General features: G+C 47.5%; 1 protein-coding gene across 3 annotated transcripts; it reads right to left on the bottom strand.

Annotated features, from left to right (window-relative positions):
- Window positions 1-322: 322 nt before the first annotated feature.
- p4ha2 (procollagen-proline, 2-oxoglutarate 4-dioxygenase (proline 4-hydroxylase), alpha polypeptide 2) lies at window positions 323-19,453 on the bottom strand. 3 transcript variants are annotated; one of them, XM_064349841.1, is made up of 15 exons: window positions 18,646-18,784; window positions 13,040-13,159; window positions 11,227-11,323; window positions 10,614-10,765; window positions 9,514-9,651; window positions 8,344-8,583; window positions 6,799-6,998; window positions 5,885-6,061; window positions 5,587-5,657; window positions 5,364-5,463; window positions 4,868-4,921; window positions 3,017-3,076; window positions 1,343-1,411; window positions 896-992; window positions 323-541 (listed from the first exon to the last, which is right to left on the bottom strand). In XM_064349841.1, exons 2-15 carry the CDS (start codon window positions 13,134-13,136, stop codon window positions 471-473), a joined length of 1,623 nt encoding a protein of 540 aa, XP_064205911.1. In that variant the 5' UTR covers window positions 13,137-13,159; window positions 18,646-18,784; the 3' UTR covers window positions 323-470. The 3 variants fall into 3 exon arrangements, with proteins under 3 accessions (XP_064205911.1, XP_064205910.1, XP_064205909.1); XM_064349840.1 differs by lacking the exons at window positions 3,017-3,076; window positions 18,646-18,784 and adding exons at window positions 2,891-2,956; window positions 19,322-19,453 and having other exon boundaries at window positions 325-541; XM_064349839.1 differs by lacking the exon at window positions 3,017-3,076 and adding an exon at window positions 2,891-2,956 and having other exon boundaries at window positions 325-541.
- Between the last annotated feature and the right edge of the window lie 1,076 nt (window positions 19,454-20,529).

Genomic DNA, 20,529 nt, shown 5'->3' with positions numbered 1-20,529 from the left:
CTCCTGTGGTTTTCCCGGGGAGGGGAAACGCTTTGGGCCGCACCCAGAGGGAAAGGGGGGGTGGGGGGTGGGGGGCCGGCTGTGTTCGGTAGGTGAAGTTCAAGGCCTACAGGAGGGGGTAGGGTCCCAGGTCCTGGGAGGAGGGGGGGGGCTGTGTTCGGTAGGTGAAGTTCAAGGCCTACAGGAGGGGGTAGGGTCCAGGTCCTGGGAGGAGGGGGGGGGGGGCTGTGTTTGTAGGTGAGTTCAAGGCCTACAGGAGGGTAGGTCCCAGGTTCTGGGAGGAGGGGGTGGGCTGTGTTTGGTAGGTGAAGTTCAAGGCCTACAGGAGGGGTAGGGTCCAGGTTCTGGGAGGAGGGGGTGGGCTGTGTTTGGTAGGTGAAGTTCAAGGCCTACAGGAGGGGTAGGGTCCCAGGTCCTGGGATGGGGGACAGGGGGGGCATGGCTGATCAGCAGAGGAGGGCAGGAAAGGCTCAATCCACTTCCGTCAATCCGCACGGTCTCCGGAACTCCTGGCCCCGCTCGTGGATCCATTTGTTGGACACTGCCGGGCACACAGCAAGGGAGATTTTGGGATGGGTGGGGGGGGTAGAGGATGTGGGGGTGACCCGAAATCCTCCCCGTCTCCCTGCCCAACGTCGCTAGCCACCAGCCAACAGCCATTAGCCGCTAACTATTAGCCGCTAGCCGCCAAACCCACTAGAAAGACTAGGGCGTGCTACACTAGTTCAAAAGCTCCTGAGGGGGAGCCACAGCGATGATGTGGCAGCCTGTAAGCAGCTGACCATCACAGGAACCAGTAAAAGGTTGGGGTTTCGGCAGATAACCCACATAAGGCAGCCACCATAAGCGGGAGCCGAATAAAACTAACTGAGGACTGCAGCTGAACCGGCCTTACCCCATTTGCTTCCTACTAAAACTGGACAGGCGGCGTGCCTGGTTCTGTAGTCTCCTTCTCCACTCCTGAAGAGGTTGTACCAGAAGACTGCAGTTCCCTGTAGAGAGAGAGAGAGAGAGAGAGAGAGAGAGAGAGAGAGAGAGAGAGAGAGAGAGAGAAATGGACAGAGAGAGAGAGAGAGAGAGACAGACAGACAGAGGCAGAGAGAGACAGAGAGGGAGAGACAGAGAGAGAGGAAGAAAGAGAGAAAATAGCTGAGTCACCCCCCTGCTCTGCACACCCCACTCCCCCCACTCCCCTGCTCCTCAGCCCCCACTCCTACTCCTCCCCCCCGCCTGTCTCAAACAGCTCAGAGTGAAACAGAACTCCCGTGGAGCTGCTGTCAGAAACGGGACCCCAAGGTCACGCGGAGAAGGCATGCGGGACGATGACGACGCGCCGCCTCACCTTTCTGGGCCAGATGGCGGCGCCGAAATCGGGGAACACGGTCGCCCCTCCCGCCTCTACGTCGCTCATCTGCTCGAAAAGACGAACAAATTAAAAACCTCACCGATTGGCTCAGCTGCCACATCATCGTTTTCATCCCCTCTCCCATCCAAGAACAGAATGTGCAGACAGCAATTAATCTTAAAACTGAATTCCTCAAACAGTGATGCTTAAACATAAACATCTAAAATATACTCACTCCAGAAATCCTATTTGGCATAAGACTGTTTATATTCATGCAGAAGTGCATCCAAAATTTCCCTTGCACAAAAAATACCGACCCACAATATCAAGAAAAGAAGCACACGTCGTTTCATACATTGGTCACATCTACACAGAGCTAAGGCAGAATGACTAAAGGAAGCTATATTAGGGGGAAAATAACCAATTTACATGGGGTGTCTGGGTAGTGTTACGGGTAAAGAACTGGGCTTGTGTACTATGTAGGCCACTGTACTTCTGCCTTAATGGATACTTTGTTAAAGTGTTAAAGGCTGTGTAAGTTGCTCTGGATAAGAGCCTCTACTGTTATCTGTACCTGTAATGTAATGTAATTTTTTTTAAATACTGCAAAAAGGTGCCAATAAAGTGGGAACCCTGGTGTATATCTGCCTTATACACTTACTGTAGGTCCTTTACTGAGACGTTTAGCACACGCAAAGCCAATAACACGACCAATGATTGGACACGGTATTCGTTTTGCACCAATCACTGGTTGCGTTGCTGGTTTTTGCACATGCTCACGGTCTGAGTAAATCAGGCTCTTAGTCTTGATCCTAAGCTGTGATTGGACTGCACTGGCCACCCCAGTTATGTGCTTGATGAAGTAACTATGGCGACGGGGGACTAGTTCCACTGCCTGCCCAAATAACCTTGAGTCTGTGAGTAAAATTAGGCTCTTGTCCCAATAAAAGAGTCTGACTTCCGTTCAAAGACCCGTGGTCTGTGAGCTACTGCCCTGAACGTCCTGCAGGTAATTACATTTCTGCTCAAGGTCACTCATCAGGGTCCTCCATTTTAAAAACGGTTTTGCTCGCCTTTTATCTTAGTGTTTCACTGCCTTTTCTCCTGCTTTTAAAACTCACACACATCACACTTTAATGTTAAAAAGTCAGATACAGAAGGGTGTTATATGAGGTAAAAACAAATCTCCACAATTTGGACCGGAATTGACTGACTCATTCAGTGCAGATTCATTTAAAGCTTTGATTTTTTTTTTTTACTGCCAGACTTTGATTTCAGCTAAAAAAAAATTGCATTCAAATATTTTTTTTTTTTTTTTTTACAACAAAAGCATTAAAAGTTTTCGTTGTTGCACAAAATTACTGTTGCTACTATGAGCCCAATGAGAGATTGGCCTCGGCAGATCAGTCAATTGAAGTACAATATTGAACAGAGACAAAGGCTTGTAGAAATAAGAAACTAGGCAAAGGTGTTTTTCCAAAAAAATAAATAAATAAAATGGTTCTAAAAGGTTACACACACTAGCATCTGCGCACACATACTTACATAATTTAAAAAAGTAGCCACACGATTTCCAGTGCCTAATGATTTGAACGCATCAGGCTCATCTCTCTGAAGATATGAAGATAAAATCGGACAGTAAATCCACAGGACGGGCGCGCGCGTACTTACGTAGTTCAGATAGGTCGCGAGCCTATTTCCGTCTTTCTTCAGGCTACTGTCAAAAGGCCGCTGCAACAGATTTTTGCAACAGAACTTTAACCCAAAATGGCCGGAGGGGGGCGCGCCGTTCCCCACCGAAGGCCCAGGCCTCCGGAGACGAGCGCAGCCAATCAGAGAGCCAGGATAGGAAGCGGGGCCGGTGATGCGCTCGCTGCCCTCCGCGCCACCGTAGCGACCAGATCATACTCCACAGGCCGGGGGAGTGATGATCCCTTAAAGGGACGTTTCAACTTTGGTGAAACGCAAGTAATTTAGCAGAGCCAATCCCGCTGCATTGATGTAGCGTGAATGCTAGCAACACCAGGTGTAAAGGCAAAGCCGTTAACGGTCAGCGGGGACAGCTGACGTCGCTAACTTTCTTGCTATGCAAAAAACAATGGGGTAAGCATAACAAAATGGCTTGTGTGTGTTATCCCAAAGTTAAACATCCCTTTGAGCCGACCGTGTGACACATGACCATGTGACTGACTTTACCTGGGGTAGCACATTCGAGATGTTTGACCGTTATGAGTAACAAGGGCACGTGCGATGTTTGTGTTCGCGAAAGTTACAGGTGACATGGATCCTCCCCCTTCTTGTGGAACAAGCGACAGACGGTGATTTTTGGCACAGCTCAAAAAAAGGAAAGGACACACAGGTGACGGACAGGGATCACAGAAGAATGCGCCATTCGGAAGGGGAAAAGCCGCCATCTTTCAGGGTAGAGAGCGAGAGATTAAACACATGCCAGCGTCGCCCCGGGAGCGCACCCGGGACGCCCTCGAAAGTTCATTCTGAAACTACGCCACGGTTTTCAGCAACGTGTCCAACTGGCGTTTGGAATTTCAACAGCGAACGTCCAAAGGTCACCTTCAATAACTTAAGCCATTAAAGCAAGTTAAACCCGAGGTGGTGATGGTAAATGGACTGCATTTATATAGCGCTTTTATCCAAAGCGCTTTACAATTGATGCCTCTCATTCGCAGGCAGTGGTTAGGTTAGGTGCTGCTCAAGGACACTTGCATGCCAGGAGGTTTGAACCGCAACCTCCACTGCCAGACAATCGTTTACCTCCTGAGCTATGTCGCCCGTGGGAGCCTTGTGTGGTATTGTACACATGCATACGAGTGAAGTACTGTACATATTTTATTATGACTATCACACGGGTTAGGCCAGGCCTGGTTTTCCTGGGGAGAGAGGGAAGAGAGATCTACGCTCGTTCCCCTTGTAGTTCTAAGGCAGGGGCGGTCCAATCTTTTCCGAAAAGGGCCGGTGTGACTGCAAAGGGGGCTTAGTGCTGGGCCAAAACAGAACCCTGCACCCACTCAGGCTCTTTTCGGATAAGACTGGCCACCCCTGCCTTAGAACTACAAGGGGAACGAGCGTAGATCTCTCTTCCTCTCTCCCCAGGAACACCCCAGTGATGTGAGATTCTAGATCACATCACCTGCACACCTTAAGTACCCCTCCAATGCACTAACCCAAAAGCCAGTGCCATTTTCCCATCTAACAAGCTTACAGACAGGTACGAGGCAAATAATAAATTTCCCCCCAAAAAAAGGTGTTTTTGGCAGTGTCAGGTGTGGACACGCTTCATTTCGGACAGATTAACAGGTTAGTTTTCAACCTAATATCCATAATAATTGCACTTCAAACACTTCAACATTCATGAAGTATTTGTCAAGGGTTTAACTTTCTTTACATGGAGCAAGTTATTAAAATTCCATCCGCCAGATGCAGTGGTGTGTGCGCTCAGAGGCCGCAGCAGAAGGCGGGGATGATTATTTCACTTTTCCGGAAGAGAGCCGGCGGTATACTCACCCGCGAGAAATCGAAATGAGGCTCGTACTGGCCCCCGACGCCGTAGTTAGCGACCTGTTCGAGGACAGAGAGCGGAGACGCCGGTTAGCGGAATGACGGCATTTACAGAACCTCCGCCGCCGCGGCGCGAGCCAAGAGAGCATGGAAACGAAACGCAGACGGGTCACGTCTTTGAAATCAGACACGCCGTTATTTTTAGGTTGATGTGGCGGAACGGGGTCGGGGGATGGGGGGGTAGCAGAGCAGAGCAGGAATCAAAATCAAACTGAAGTCACATGAGGGTAAATGCAAACTGAATGGAGCGTAAGGGTAAATGCAAACTGAATGGAGCGTAAGGGTAAATGCAAACTGAATGGAGCGTAAGGGTAAATGCAAACTGAATGGAGCGTAAGGGTAAATGCTAATTGGATCGATGTGACCGTTGGGGAGGGATTCTGTTGTGGTTGAGACTGAGCAGTGAGTCGTCATGGGGGGGTGAGGAGGGTGGGGGGGGCACCTGTAAGAGCTCGGCTGTGTCCACCGTCAGCCCCGTGATGTCCTCTATCCTCTGATTGACACGGTCAATGACGGGGTCCTCCTCTCCTTCCAACCACGCGCTGCGTACAACGGGGGAGGGGGGGGGGCGAGGTCAGGTCTCACAACTCCTCAGACAACGGCAGTATGACACGGCACAGTCTGGCGGAAACCACGACGCCTCAGCGTTCTGAAGGAGGTCTTACCTTTTCGATACTCTGTAGTGCGCCACGGTCAGGACGCCCGACTTGGGGTCCCTCACTGTGGCTCTCGCAAGCTGAACGAGAAACAAATTCAACAAATAAACAACCGATCTTATTTTTGCCTACCGTATATTATTTTTTTCCCGGTAGCGATTGTGACATCAGCATTAGAATGTTCAGCTAGGAACGTTCCAATCAGATCATTTGTGACCTCACTCCTTGAAAAGGCACTCATACTTCATGACGGTGAACACAAACAGAAAAGCGCGGCCCGGGGGACGCTGGGATTTGGAGTCCTCACCCTGGGCTTGGCCAGCTCTTTGATCTTCTCGATCTCGGCGTCCGACAGGGCGTTGAGGTAGCGCACGATGTGCGGGCTGTCCCACTCGTCCTCCTCCTTCATGGGGGCCAGCAGGAGGCGCGGGTTCCGCTTCCCGTCCTGGTACCGGCAGAAGAGCCGGCTGCGTCTCTGAATGGTCTGCAAGGGGCGGGGGGAAAAACAAAAAACAAAAACCATGATTTTTCCCTCCTTGCGAATCCAGGCCCGTCTGGAATTCACACACACCCTGGTCACAGAGAGCTCGTTCCATCATGCACGCAAACACACAAAAAACTCAATTATACTCAGTGAAGATTATTTCAAGCCACATACTGCAAATGTCAGCATCAATAAGGGGTTTGTTGATTAAACTCTCCAAGAGGTATGAAAGAACTGAAATTCATGCAAAGCAGGGCAGTGTAATATAAGCAGTGATGCTGCAAGTTAAACTTAAAAACACAGTTTCACGCGCAACATGTCGTTTCTCATCTTAACTACATAACAGATTCCAAAGCACTTTCCTACTTCACCAGCAACAATATGAGCCAACAGGAAATCCTTTCGTGGTTTTATAACTCCAAGGCTAACAAATGCTTACACAAATCCCATAATCCACTGCTCTGCCTCTACAGAGAAATGGTTCTCTAGAAGGATGCACCATGTGACGGTCCCGCAATCTATATTATTGTAATATACACGTTTTATGTAATCTTTTGACTGTACTCCCCAAAGCAAGCAGTGGCTATGAGCCATTAACATGGACAACGAGATGTGAACAGCGAACATATCCACTCAGAAACAGAAGCCGCTACAACCTGCAGCCGCGCAGCACCGAAGCCTCAGAATCAGGCCGGAAGGGTACGCTTTCCCGCCGAAACGCTCTCGGGGACGCTCACCATTTTGACCCCCTCCCCCCGGCACAGGGCCTCGTAGACCTCCCGCTCGGGCAGGTAGTCGCGGGGCCGCTCGTAGGTGCCCAGGTCGATGGGCCGCTCGGCCGCGGGGTCCGAGGGCTTCCGCGCCTGCTCCCGCATCTCCGTGCTCAGCAGCCGCTCGAAGTAGCGCAGGTTCCCCCCCGCCCTCTGGTGGCCGGGGTCTGCAACAGCAGGCGGAGACAGAAAGGGTTTCTGATGAGAGACCCCCTCACAGTTAACAAGCAATATTTCAAAAAATTTAAAACCACATCGTGATTGGATGCTTGACTGATCAATTTGTGAATAGTAACATAACTGACGTCACTATTTTCTTTGGCTTTAAGAGTAAATAAATAATGTAATTAATGTTGGTTATGGTATTAGATCGCCCCCTTGAGGTCATGGCAGGCATGGTCAATGAATGGGAGGGAGGGGTGGGAGTTTCATATGCCTAAAGCTTCTTGAGCATAGAAGTGAAAACATGATTTTAACTCATAATTGTCCTGAATGAGGCTGTTTAACTTAAGGATAGAGTTGACTTATCCAAAATAAATTAATTGGTACTTCAAAAGTAAGCATTTTAATAATATTTTTTTTAAATCTACTTTTTATAGATACAAAAATGTTTTTGGTCATTTCAGAAAAAAGAAAAAAGGACAAATTAAACATTTGACTCATTGGTTATGGCTGGTGTTTGTTCATTATGACAGGCTGAGGAGAGAAAGGGGTTATAATTTCTAAAAGTAATAATGCCCTTCCAAGTAAGGCAACAGAGACAGTACTTAGCAGGGAGTGCTGAAACTCCGTAAGACCAATGACACTCAGCAGTGGGGAAAAAGCAACTGTCATTGCTTGGGGGGGGGGGGGGGGGGTTGAAAAATGCCAATGGAGGCTTCAGATGTCTGCTGGTAAAGCAAGCACGGTACTTCAGTAGTTTTAACCAAAAAAAAAAAAACGAAAGTAAACCCTGTAATTCCAGGCCTCTTCTCCTAATTATAACCCTGATTAAAAATAGCAGCCAATAACGCACAGCAAGAATGCAGAGGCACCCAGCTGCTTGAGGACAAGGTCGATGGGGCACAGCATTTTCGGTAGGGGGTTGAGACCCGACCAGCTGAATGCTGACCTGCCCCACAGGGGGTAAACCCTTAGGCCCCCCTCCCCATCATCACTAGGTTACAGTTGAGAATCACTGGCTTTGCCTGCACAAATGGGGCCCCAGTACATTTAACCCAAAGCAATCCTTCTGCAGCAAAGGTACACAAGCTGAATCCAGAGGATCCGATTTACTGAGACCTTTAGCATGTGCAAAACTAATAACACAACCAGTGATTGGTGCAAAACAACTACCATGACCAATCATTGGCCATGTTACTGGCTTACAATTACTCTGTGACCAATCATTGGCCACGTTACTGGCTTACAACTGCCTTGACCAATCATTGGCCACGTTACTGGCTTACAACTAGCACGGCCAATCATTGGCCACGTTACTGGCTTTGCCCATGCGAAAGGGGCGTGGCTCACCGATGAGCACCAGGCGGCGGGTCAGCTCGATGGCGCGCGGCAGGTCGCCCATCTGGTAGACGGAGTAGCTGAGGTAGTCCAGGATGTCGGCCTTGGCGGTGGTGGCGTCCTCGCCCGCGTCCATCTGCCGGAGGGCCTGCTGCATCCACAGCACCGAGTGGTAGTGGTCGGCCTCGTTGTAGGCCGTCTTCCCCATGTCGAAGCAGTCGTCCACCGTCAGCAGCGCGTTGTAGCGCACGCCTGCCGAACGCACGGGCCGTCGTTAGCTCCCGGGGGCACACACACAGACGCAGAAACCAGGGAGGGGCGGGGGGGTCACACACACAGACACAGAAACCAGGGGGGGGGGGGGGTTGGGTTTGGAGTTGGTGGAGACAGAGGGGACAGGAGGGACACATTCCTCCAATATTATCATACTGTATTGTGTGGTACTGTTAGTCCTAAAGACAATTTCCTGTTTGTGCACCGCCCCCTGCTGACACTGTTGCGTGTTCCCACACGTGGTGACCTTTCCCAGCAATCTCGCTGAACACTAGCTAGCTAGCGGGAACAGGGGAGTATTTCATCACCCAGGAGTTCTCTGGCTAAACTGTATAAATATGTACCTGAGAACCTGAGACTTTTGTTCAGTGGGATTTTTTTGTCCAATTCTAAACATCTCCAAAAGGCCGGCTAGCTGACATTTCAATTCAACGCCTGACAAACCAGCTGTTATCGCTACATCACCGGTCACACCGAAGAGCTAAATCCCGTCAGTGCCAGAGGGGCAATGTCAGTACAGCTATTTTACACGTTTGAAATCACACCCACCCAAACCAGAAACTGTTTTTTTATTGGACGCCACAAGCAGGACACACAAATGTCGAAGGAAAAACCTGATCTGCATTTCCTGATAACCGATCCGGGTTCTGTGTCTGGTGCGGCTCAAATGGTCAGGGGAGAACAAAGCTCGACTCGGTGGACCCTCCACCTGGAACCCGAGCCGCGGGGGGGGGGGGGGCGAGGGGGCAAGCACTACAGTGCGTACAGTGAGGCTAGCGCGTAGCATCAAACCGCGCAGGTAACCCGAGCCTTCCGCAGCAGGTTACGGCGAAACACACGAACCCCCCCCTGGGGCGAGTGCAGAATCTGAGTGCGACCGCACCCTTTTTTAAAAAATGTTTTTTTTACCTGGCAGACGCCCCTTGGAGAAGCTCTCCGAGTCCAGTTTATACGTGTCCTGGAGACGCATCAGCGCCTTGGCCGCGCCCTTCTCGTCCTCCTCGTCGGGGAAGTACTGGCGGTGGACCGACATGTTGGCGATGAACCCTGAGGGGGGGGCGCAGACACACAGAGGGAGAGCGGCTTTCAAAAACACATCCCGTGTCACAATGGTTCCATTACAAATGACCATTCAGTTTTTTTTTTTTTTTTTTTTAATGGCCACATCGTACTTCATTTGTGTTGATTCCAGAGCCATTTTAGAGGCCCCACCCATTGATATGAAAGACATGAATCACAATGCAGGCACGCAGGTGCAGCGAACACTCGCTCCCCAGCCACCGTTCAGGCCTTGGATCTCCTCAGATAGATAGCTGAACAGTGTGGGATTCATACAGTGCCTGTGGGGTCCCTGTCACAGAAACCTGAGATGAAACCTGACAGCAGAAGGATCCTCATGAGCACAGCGGGGGGGTTGGGGGGATGGGGGGGCTGGGGGACTGGGGGGGGGGGGGTTGGGCTGACAGCTCTCTGCTCGCTGTGGCCTCAGTCACCCCCAGAGAGAGAGACGTGAGATACTGCACAGCTGTGGAGAACATGCATATGCATGCACACACACACACACACACACATTTTCCCTGTCTCACATACACACACACAATATCTCTTTCTCTCTCTCCGACACAGAAACCACATTCTCTCTCTCTCTTACCCACACACACACACACACACATCCTTTCACTCACTCACACACTCACTCACACACACACACACACTCTCTCTCAAAGGCACACAAACACTTATTCTCTCTCACATGCATGCGCACACACACACACGCTCTTGTACAGACGCACACATGCAGGCAAACACACACAGACATTCCCTCACGCACAGGCACACGCATGCAGACACACGCAGACACACACAAGCAGCTGCTGAACTTGGCGAAAGGACGCTCCTGTATTTATTTGGGGGGCTAGCTTGCTGTCACTGCCCACATTCCTGGGGCGACACCCTAAAGAGGTGCAAACGAGGGACGGGACGCGCCCGTCTCTCCCGCCGGCCCCTACCGTCAGACGGGTCCTGCAGCACCAGGCTCTCCAGCTCCGACCACTCGGTGTTCAGCCTCTTCATCAGCTTGTAGGCGTTGACAGGGTGCGCCAGGTACCCCTCGGGGTCAGAGGTCGACATTTGCGTCAACTTGTCCAGCTTGCTCGCCCAACTGGCCAAGACAGAGGAAAAAAAGGCTCCTTATTTTACAAACACAGAACTCCAGCTGGTCCCCAGTATACACACACACATAACTCTAGCAGGTCCCCAGTTTATACACACACCCAGAACTCAAGCAGGCCCCTAGTTTACACACAGACACACTGAACTCCAGCTGGTCCCCAGTATACACACACACTGAACTCTTGCAGGTCCCAGTTTATACACACACACACATAACTCTAGCAGGTCCCCAGTTCATATGGACCACTGAACTACAATCCTCAATCACACCGCTGATCTAACACCTGCTAATAATGTAAAAGTAGTTAATAATGAAGAAGACGACACTGGAAAAGGTGTAATTAGTGCAACTGAGCCGCTCAAGTCAAAGTATTCTAACAGTCGGTGCCTTACAGACGATTCAGACACGTCATCAGCAAGATCTCTCCTGCTCTGGCCCATGGTATTTACCTTTTCACAGCTGACAGCTTGGCTTCTTCAGCTTGGATATATTCTTTAAGAGACTGCACCAGCTCCTTCTCTGTGAATATGAGGTCAGTCATTTGACCTGTGGAAAAATACAGGAAAAAAAGGGGGGGGGAGATAAACAAATGAAATAAATACGCTTAAAAATATTCTTTAAAAAACATGTGCTTGAATGGGACATCATCATCAGCATGTGAATTCATACAAAAATTAAATTTTATTTTATTTTTTTTGAAGTATGCAATTCCTCTTGCACAGAATCAAACACCGCCAGAGTTTGCTGCTCTGCAAAGCGTCTTTGTGACAGCTCTCTTTAAAAAGCGCTGTACAAATAAAATTTAATTTAATTGAATCAGGCTCAGTTGCTGTGATTTCATACTGGCGGACTTAATGCGAGCATTCCACTCTGTGCACAGAGGGAAAGGGCAAAAAAGGGTTTTCTTAGCGAGTTCCTTTTGACAAAACTCCCTTTCTTCCCCGCCCCCTCCCCTTTTTGACAGCCTATCATTTTCAGTCTCACCACACTGTCGCTACGACGACCATGCGCCCTCGGGACGACGGGAGACCAATCGCGTCGGAGGGCCGGGAACGGGAAACGTTGCCGCGGCAACTGTGGACCGAAGTGAACCTGGCACCCCGCGCAGAGGGGGGGGGGGGGGTAACCCGCACATCTGCGTAACCCGCACATCTGCATTTCGTGTCGGGACAACCCAACCCGATAAATCACAGACAGGGAGGACAGGACAGGCTTCCAAAGAAGCGAGAGGAGACTGGAGCGTGCGGAGAAAAGCTTGGCCTCTCTCCGTTTCTCTGCCTGTTCTACACGCTTATTACCATGTCTAACCACGCCTGGTGAGAGCAGCATTACTGCACTTCTGACCAAGCGCAGACAGGAGACGACGTGCTTTTCCTTTCATACGTTTCCTTGTTATTTCACGTTTGATGTGTCAAACGCGGCCAGAATCTCAGTCTGAACCTCGTGCCCCCGGCACGGCACAAGCGTGCGAAAAGCGAAAACAAACTCCATGTCGTATTGTTTGGATCCGACGGGCGGGCAGACAGGCTGAGCCCCTCGCTGGGCCGAACGCACGCCGCAGCAGAGTAACTGGAGCACAGCGAGATCGGCATCGCGCGCACTCAGCTCTCAGCTCTCAGCTCTCCAACTCGGGCCAGGCCCCCGCCCTCCGGACGGAAACTTCTGGAAGGAACACGACGTCAAAGCAAAGACTCGGAAACCTCTGCTCTGAACGCTCGGCAGGCTTTGCTGCAACGCGCCGAACGCGAAAGATTCGGCCCCGGCTAGCGGCTTCGGCCACTCGCTGGAAACATCCCATCCTTGCTGAAAACGAGGCTGTACACAGTGAGCGTTCTCTAAGGTGGCTGTACACAAACAAGGCTAGCGCCAGTGAACACGTTCTCCCAGCGTACATGCGCTGAGGTTCAAACGCCGTAGCCTTGCGGTCCGTGAAGAGACGTGTTGTGCTGCTCCTGCTACACTCGGACACACCCATCCTCTTTCAAGCCGTGTCGCTCGAAGGGTAAATATTGACACTGTAGCAGAAGTAACCCAAACAGTTTACATGAGGGGAAGAAAAATGACCGTTATGCGCCTTCAAAATAACACGATTTATGGCATCGCAAAATTAACAGCATTCCAGAGCGCTAAAAAAAAAACCAAAATTCCACAAGTTGGAAACGAGGCTCTTGACAAGCTGGAGTCAAATGAGGCCGATCTTTGATCTTTCGACAGACAGAACGTTCGTTTCATTCCCCTTTTTCATAAATCGTTAAGGATTACCGATGGAGGTGAAAACCTCAGCCTCTGCACACCAGCTGCAGAGAGCTGCAGCAAGAAGGAACAGGCCATTCTTCACCATCATCATCATCATCACCATCTTCACCAGCTAAGTGGGAGGACCTGCGGACAAATCAAACACCGTCAATCACACTTTCCAGTGTTGGTTTATTCCATGAGCATTGGTGGACACAGCTTTTAACATGTTAGCGTAGTACAGACAAGGAATTGAGCTTCTAAGAAAGAATTCAACTCTGAGGAGCGTACCCTTTCATAGTTAAAACAATGAATGAACATGAATTGATTCAGTAACATAGAATAATCTACATTTTTTTTTAAAGCCACCCAGGATAAATGTGCATTTACATAATTTTCTGCATCAACATAATTCAGGTGTACTACAATGTAGGTGCCTCAGGTAAATCGTGTCCCATAAATTATACTCATTCAGACAACAACAATTGAAAGTAGTAGTAGTAGTAATTTATTTTGGTCTTTATTAACAATTTTCCAAAAAGAATGCACATAGAAATAAAAAAATAACAATAAGGCATTAAATTAAATTAAAAGGAAAACAAAAAATATTGCCCGAAAAGGTGTAGGCTGAAGCTTTAGCTTATTATACCTACCCTTTTTACAAAAAGTGTGGTTAAGCTGAAGAGCTGGTTATTCAGTGGTCCCTGTTCACAGCCGGCAGGAGCTACACTCCGTAGAAAATTCACTGCTGGCCAGGCAGCCTAGATATGCCGCCCATGAACTGCACAAGGGGTCCTAAAGAGTCGGCCCCAGCACAGGGCTGCCCGCTACATGCCTGAGGGGAAATGACTCATGACTTAGTGACACAGTTCTGACCGCACTCTGCTAACTGGGCATCCGATTGGCCATCACACCAGGGTGAAAATGTGCAGGAGAGCGAAGGAGCAGTTACTGCCTAGGGGAACTTCCAAAAATAAACATTTTAACACCAGGCATTACCGGTCTCAATGAATCACTTCCTAAAGATCAATAAATCTGTGTTTACCAACATGAAGTAAAATATGAAGGTGGTGCAATAAAATGCACCTGGAAAGTGATGGAATGAAACGATGGGGGGGAAAAAAGACGAAGGAAAGAAGCAAAAATGAAACATTCTTAGGAGGAAAAACAAAAGTACAGCCCAGTTCTGCTCCACTGACTAAACCTGATTTATTTACTGAACTTCCACAGATTTCCCCCCGAACTGAATCCCTTGACTGCTTATGGACTGAATCAGCAACTAGTCTATACTTTTGACTCTTAAGCTCAGTGCAGCCCTACTCCCACTCCCAAGAAATTAGTGTTTTCTCTCGATTTTAATTAAACGCAGCCCACCTTGGTCATGGAACCCAACTCGGTCTCAACCGCCATCTCCGACCGCTGCCTAATCTGCCCTCGTTTATCTAGCCTGGCGGGTGCACGCCTACACGTACTCAGCTCTCGATTATGAGCCCTTAGCACTTTCCCTCTCAACCGCATGTGAAGAAACACAGATGGCCCCTTAATGTGAACATTTAAAAGAAGGGAAGAAATTGCACAAGCAACACTTCAGCAATGCTCACTCCCTCATTTAAGAAAAGAGGGGGGCGTCGGCTGACACTTGTCAAGGCGGTGGGGGTGGGGGGAGAAGTAAAGTGAAGTTAACACAGTACATCTGGGGGGCTGTTTCAACAGCAAACTCTGGCGTAAAGCACCGAGCTTCGAGGACAGCTGACCTTCCAAGGGCGATGAGATCCCAGAAAATGTAAAAAATTTTTAGAAAGTTAAAAATCCTGCACCACATCAGCCGTGTTAAAGAGGCAAGAAACCAGGAAAGAGCTTGCTGAACTCATAGGCTATCAGTCTGACGTGCGTTTGGTGTCAAAATATAACTTTCCAATTTTAGGGCTACATCCATCTAGCCTAAATGTAATGCAATTTGAAGACTCCTTATGGAATAAAATGCAAGGGCAATGGAACGAATGAGCTCTGACAAGCCTGTTGGAATCTGATATGAGACAGCCCCTTACCACCATCTCTAAGTCTACTCACTTTCTATCTTGCTCAGTGAAGAACATATTGACATAGTGGGTGTTCTCCCTAGAGCCGGGTCAAGGAATTTGGTGGCCCTAAACAAGAAAGAACCAGGGTGTGCAAAAGAAATCGTGAACCACCAACTTGGTTTGTGGGCGGCAAATTTTTTGAGGTACCCAACAAAACGGCTTTTATATGTGCCAAACAAACACTTCTGTTACAAAGCAAACCCAACATACAGTAAGATTTCAAAGCAGCACAACTCAAAAAGACTCAATGGAAATGATTGTCTCATCGGCATCCAGTCATGACTGGAGACCCAGGCACATCTACTCCTTTGGTCGTCCTGCTCTGTTTATATTCCTCCCTCGTTTAAGACCGCAATGACACTCCGTTTCCACCCCCTGCTTCTCGGTGAGGGGTCAAAAATAACGCTTTCCCGCTGTAAGTAAAACCAGGTGTTCGACAAGTGAAGCCGCTCAGCCACTCGCCTGACCGGCCAAGTTATGATTCGGGGGCCAATTCGCAAGTCCGTTTGTTTCAAATCTCTGCTTGGTGTCGCTAAGCTAACACAGGATGCAAGTTGTGTGTGTGTGTGTGTGTGAGTGGGGGGAGAGGTAAGGGCATGAGGTTACCGTGGTTACCGAGACCACCGACCAATCACAGAATCAGAATGTTGGAAACGACGGGCTCTCCGATGCGGCATGAAAGTGCGGAGTCAAAGTCAGAGTAGTGGAGCTTGAACATCCACACTTGGACGTAATCCACAGAAAACTCTTCCCATAAATGCGTCTGCCAACTCCACATTCCCATTAGCACACTGACAAAGTACATCCAAGTTCCGACTGCAGCCAAAAAAACCAGACGCACAATGGAGGCTGTGGAGAAAATAAGCCTGCGAAACAAGCACTGAACCCCCACTCACCCCACCACCCCCAACCCCCTCCATTACAGAAAAACTACATCTGTTGACTTGCACACATCCAGTGCAGACATTTCTTCCACCTCTGTGATTTTTAAAAATATATATCTTAATGACTCTTGGCTTGGGGCCTCTCTGTGTGGAGTTTGCATGTTCTCCCCGTGTCCGCGTGGGTTTCCTCCAGGATACTCCGGTTTCCTCCCAGACTAATTGGAGACCCTAAATTACCCAGAGGTAGTGTGCGAGTGAATGGTGTGTGTGCCCTGCAATAGATTGGCTGTATTCCTGCCTTTTGCCCAATGCACGCTGGGATAGGCTCCAGCACCCTGGCGACCCTGCCCAGGATAGGTGGGTATAGATAATGGATGGATGGTGGATATCTTAATGACGCTACATTTGACCACTCCAACTGAAGTAGCCTCAAGGCATGTGCCACTTGAAATGGAATTGGGGTTGGAGGTCTTACTGTACAAAAGCTACAGAACCCCTTGGTTACTATCACCAGTCTTCATCGCAAATATGATTTGGTTATTGGTAGGGGAAGTCAAATAACTTCCCCATTGGTGCTAATTGAAAAGACTGAGAAGTATTACAAAATGACTGTAGAATTGCAACCCTAAAAGTCTAAAGATGCCCACAACATAACTGCCTTTTCTGTCCTCTGTGTAGTATAACATTAATACCCTTTCATACATTGATCTCTTATGTAGCATTACTTAGCCAACATTTTTCTTTTAAATCAAATTAAGTGGCTCAGTAATTAAAAATGATTACGCAGAGTGAGACATGAAATCAATGGAAACTGAGGCCTAATTGCTCACAGAAAGCACAGCACTAGTGTCAAGACGAATACAGAATAAAGGCCTGAGCACTTTGCCTCTGTCTGCCGTCCATATGAACTTCCCAGCAAGCATCCATTGGCAGAAACATAATGGCACATTGATTCATGAGCTCTGGAAACGTCGAAACACAGCTGCAAGTTTTCAGAGACTAAACCTGTCTGATGTGAACAGCCAGCGCAGGAGCAACCAACCAAAAATCACATCTTTACTCCGTGAAGAATTTGAAAGTCAAATTAGATCAAAGGGGAACACAGTCATGGAATTCTGAGGTTATGGCTTTCTTTTAAGTGAAGATGAACAAGATGAACATTTAATGGCATATCCTATCACATCACACCTTCCATATAAAATAAAATAATAATTCAAATGAGGGTATACTGATTGTATATGAAACCTAAGCTCACTTAAATGTGTCCCATTTTAAGTCATAAGAACCAAAATTGAATGGGGGGGGGGGGGGCTTTTCCAGCATTCTTTGCATTTCTGTTTTTAAGGTCAGGACCTCCGTCTACTGTACATCTCAAGTTGCTGTCAATCACGAATAATCCATCATTCTAGGCAGATGGCCGTTGTCTCAAAGTAAACAGGTTTACACGGTAAAATAGTTCAAGGCTTTATCAGTTTTCCCCCCTAATAACGTACTATTCTCCGCGTGCTCTGACTATGACATTATTACAGCGTATTCTTAATTGCTTTCTCGCTCCGTTAGAAAGTTTACTTTTTGCCATACCACGTAGGCCTATAGTTGTCAGACCAGCCCCATCCACCCATGAAGACCAAACTTTCGCCCACAACCTGTGAAAAAATACCTTCCTAGAGAATGTTCAACTGACGTTTGACAAAACGAGTTTTAATGCGCCACTGACCGTGAAATGCCGCTGGGTGTTGATCTGAACTGTCCGACCAATATGATTTAGACAAGCCAATTAGGAGTGATAAGATCAACTCTCGATTCGATTAGCCTACAACTACAGCAAGCTAGAGCGCTAACCATCGGATTCAAGGGAAAGGAGGGAGACTTTAGCTCTTGATACCTAACTGCTGATATTGGCACTGATGATGCAACAACTGTAACGTGTTAACGTTAAACGTTAAACATACACAAAAAGGTATTTGGAACAGAAATTCCCTTGGAAAAAAATGTATATCTACAGCACCGATCGTAAGTTAGTCACTTCCCAAGAGGTCCTGAAGTTGAATTCTGTCCAGGCAATTGTTGGCGATGTTTGCAGCTCAACTACAGAACTTTCTCGTCGCTACGTAAGGGAAATCCAAGTGGCGTCAGCCTACAAGAGGATGTTTCTGGAAATCCCGATAGAACCGACAATACAAGCAGGCTATATTTCAATTATTTGATCATAATTCACTGTACACAAATTGCTAATTTGTTTGCAAGGGAAAAATAGCATGTATTCGTTATTTTTACACATAAAATGTTAAACATCAAGCCTCCAGAGTTGCATGTAGGCTACTTTGGTTTGGTAGTGTCTGCTATTTTTAAAACTTGTCCTTACAAAGTAGTTAGCAACTTGTTAGCTTACTTCCACTTGAAGCCTATTCTAACCTACATGAAGAAATCATCTATTTAAAACTTGTTAAAATAACAAAAAACTTTTAAAAAATATTCTGGAGCAAACGACTAACTACTATTTGACAGCTAATTACTGAATAATAGTTGATCTCGTTTTATCAGTGCAAGGTCTAGCCTACAAGAGGCTCGTTAGTTTGCAAAGACCATCCCAATGTGTTCCAGTGACATTTATAGTTCTACGTCTTAGCTGTTCTGCTGAATGTTTCGGGAAAGATGCGGATCTTACCTCGCCTGCAAAGCCTGTAGCCTGCCTCGCTGCAAGTAAGTAGTGAAATCCCTGATTCGCGCAGATTTCTTCGCTGCCACGTATAGAACCTCCCCGTTTCTTAACCATCAATAACAGCGGCGAGAGCGTATAGCTCCTAAAAAATGCGCGGATTCTTTTTGTGGGAATCACGCGCCGTTCTCAGCCAACGCGCGACATTGCAGCTTTATCTGAAGGCACGTACACACGAAGTATCCAGAATTAATATTTTTGGTGTCTATATATTTAACTACCATGCCTACTGAACAAACAAGCAAACCCATAGCCAAATAACCCAAATAAAAATGACATTCTGCCGCACTGGGAGCAAAATAAGCCCTTGTAGCTTCACTTGTTATTTTATAAGAAGGTTACCATGTAACTGTCGTAATTCCATTCTGTTTTAACATCAAACGTGACACTACTCACTTAGTTTATCGAAAGACATGACTACATACGTACGTAAATTGTTACTGACATATTTCAAATTAAAGCAGCAGCTTTAAAAAAAAAAAATCATAATTTGAAATATGTTACGAATAATTTATGTAAGAAGAAAATGTATTACGGTAACTAAGATCATGCAGACACGCACGTTCAATGCGCAAAGTCACTGGAGTTACATTTAGGAAATCATCTCTGCGCTAACGTTACTTACATTGTACGACATTATATACCGTTCCTGAAATGCTTGTACATTTTCATCCGCCGATTTTGAACGGTAGCTTGGCGTGTGGTAGGCTACATAGTACTACACTCATAAATTTCTGTACGACTAACATTCAAATGCTGAGAGAGAGAGAGAGAGAGAGAGAGAGAGAGAGAGAGAGAGAGAGAGAGAACCTAAATACGGTGGAGGTCGAATGATTTGATTTATTTATTATTTAGAACTAGTTTACTTATTATATTATTATAAACACATAACAGTGATGCTGAACCTTTTCTAGTGAGTGTATTGGTACGAGTGCAATGTCAGGCATCAATAGCGACCTCTTCTCCTAGTGGTTATTTTTCTGTTTATACTCTTTTTTAAATACTGTATTACATATACCAGGATAACCGAAATAGTTTTTTTATAGGGCACTAAGTAAATAACGCAGCCTTCATCCCTCACATAATTAATGTGTCCCATGTACCTCCTAGGGGACCAGGAACCCGGATACAGACCCTCCATTGAAATAATAAAAACATGAACACAGTCAAACTTCCCCAAAGAACACACACAGATAATGTTACGCTCCTGAGGATTCCGTATAAAGAAAGTAATTGTAGTCTTAGTATAAAACACAGTCATTTCCCCGGGAAATTGGCATGTTGTAAGGGGGAGGAGTAGATATGGGGACCGTCTTGTCACACACACATACACACACACACACTCACGCTGACACACACACACTCATGCATATACACTACGCATGTACACACGCACACACACATGCATACACACTACACATGTGCACACATACATACACACACACACACATACACACTACACAAGTGCACACACACACACACACACTCACGCTGACACACACACTCATGCATACACAGAACGCATGTGCACACGCACACACACGTGCATACACACTACACATGTGCGCACATACATACACACACACACACTCACACATGCATACACACTACACAAGTGCACACACACACACACACACACACTCATGCATACACACTACACAAGTGCACAGACGTTGACACACACAAATGCATATACACTACACAAGTGCGCACACACACACACACACACACACACACACACATATACACATACACATACTGTTCACTGCAACTTCTCGATGCGATAAAGAGAAGCGGGCTGTGATTAGGGACGTGTGGGCTGAGTGGGTGGAG

This window comes from Anguilla rostrata, chromosome 9, assembly GCF_018555375.3.
Source record: "Anguilla rostrata isolate EN2019 chromosome 9, ASM1855537v3, whole genome shotgun sequence".
Taxonomy (NCBI): Eukaryota; Metazoa; Chordata; class Actinopteri; order Anguilliformes; family Anguillidae; genus Anguilla; species Anguilla rostrata.
Note: the sequence above shows the minus strand (reverse complement) of the source record. Positions and strands in the feature narration are given on the sequence as shown.

What these genes read in the sequence shown, in the direction of transcription:
- p4ha2 (XM_064349840.1), bottom strand. Translation starts at nt 13,136, where the DNA reads ATGGTGATGATGATGATGATGGTGAAGAATGGCCTGTTCCTTCTTGCT. An exon ending in AAGAGCTGGCCAAGCCCAGG is followed by an intron (nt 5,658 to 5,884) that starts GTGAGGACTCCA and finishes TTTCTCGTTCAG; the next exon opens with CTTGCGAGAGCCACAGTGAG. An exon ending in CACTACAGAGTATCGAAAAG is followed by an intron (nt 5,464 to 5,586) that starts GTAAGACCTCCT and finishes CGTTGTACGCAG; the next exon opens with CGCGTGGTTGGAAGGAGAGG.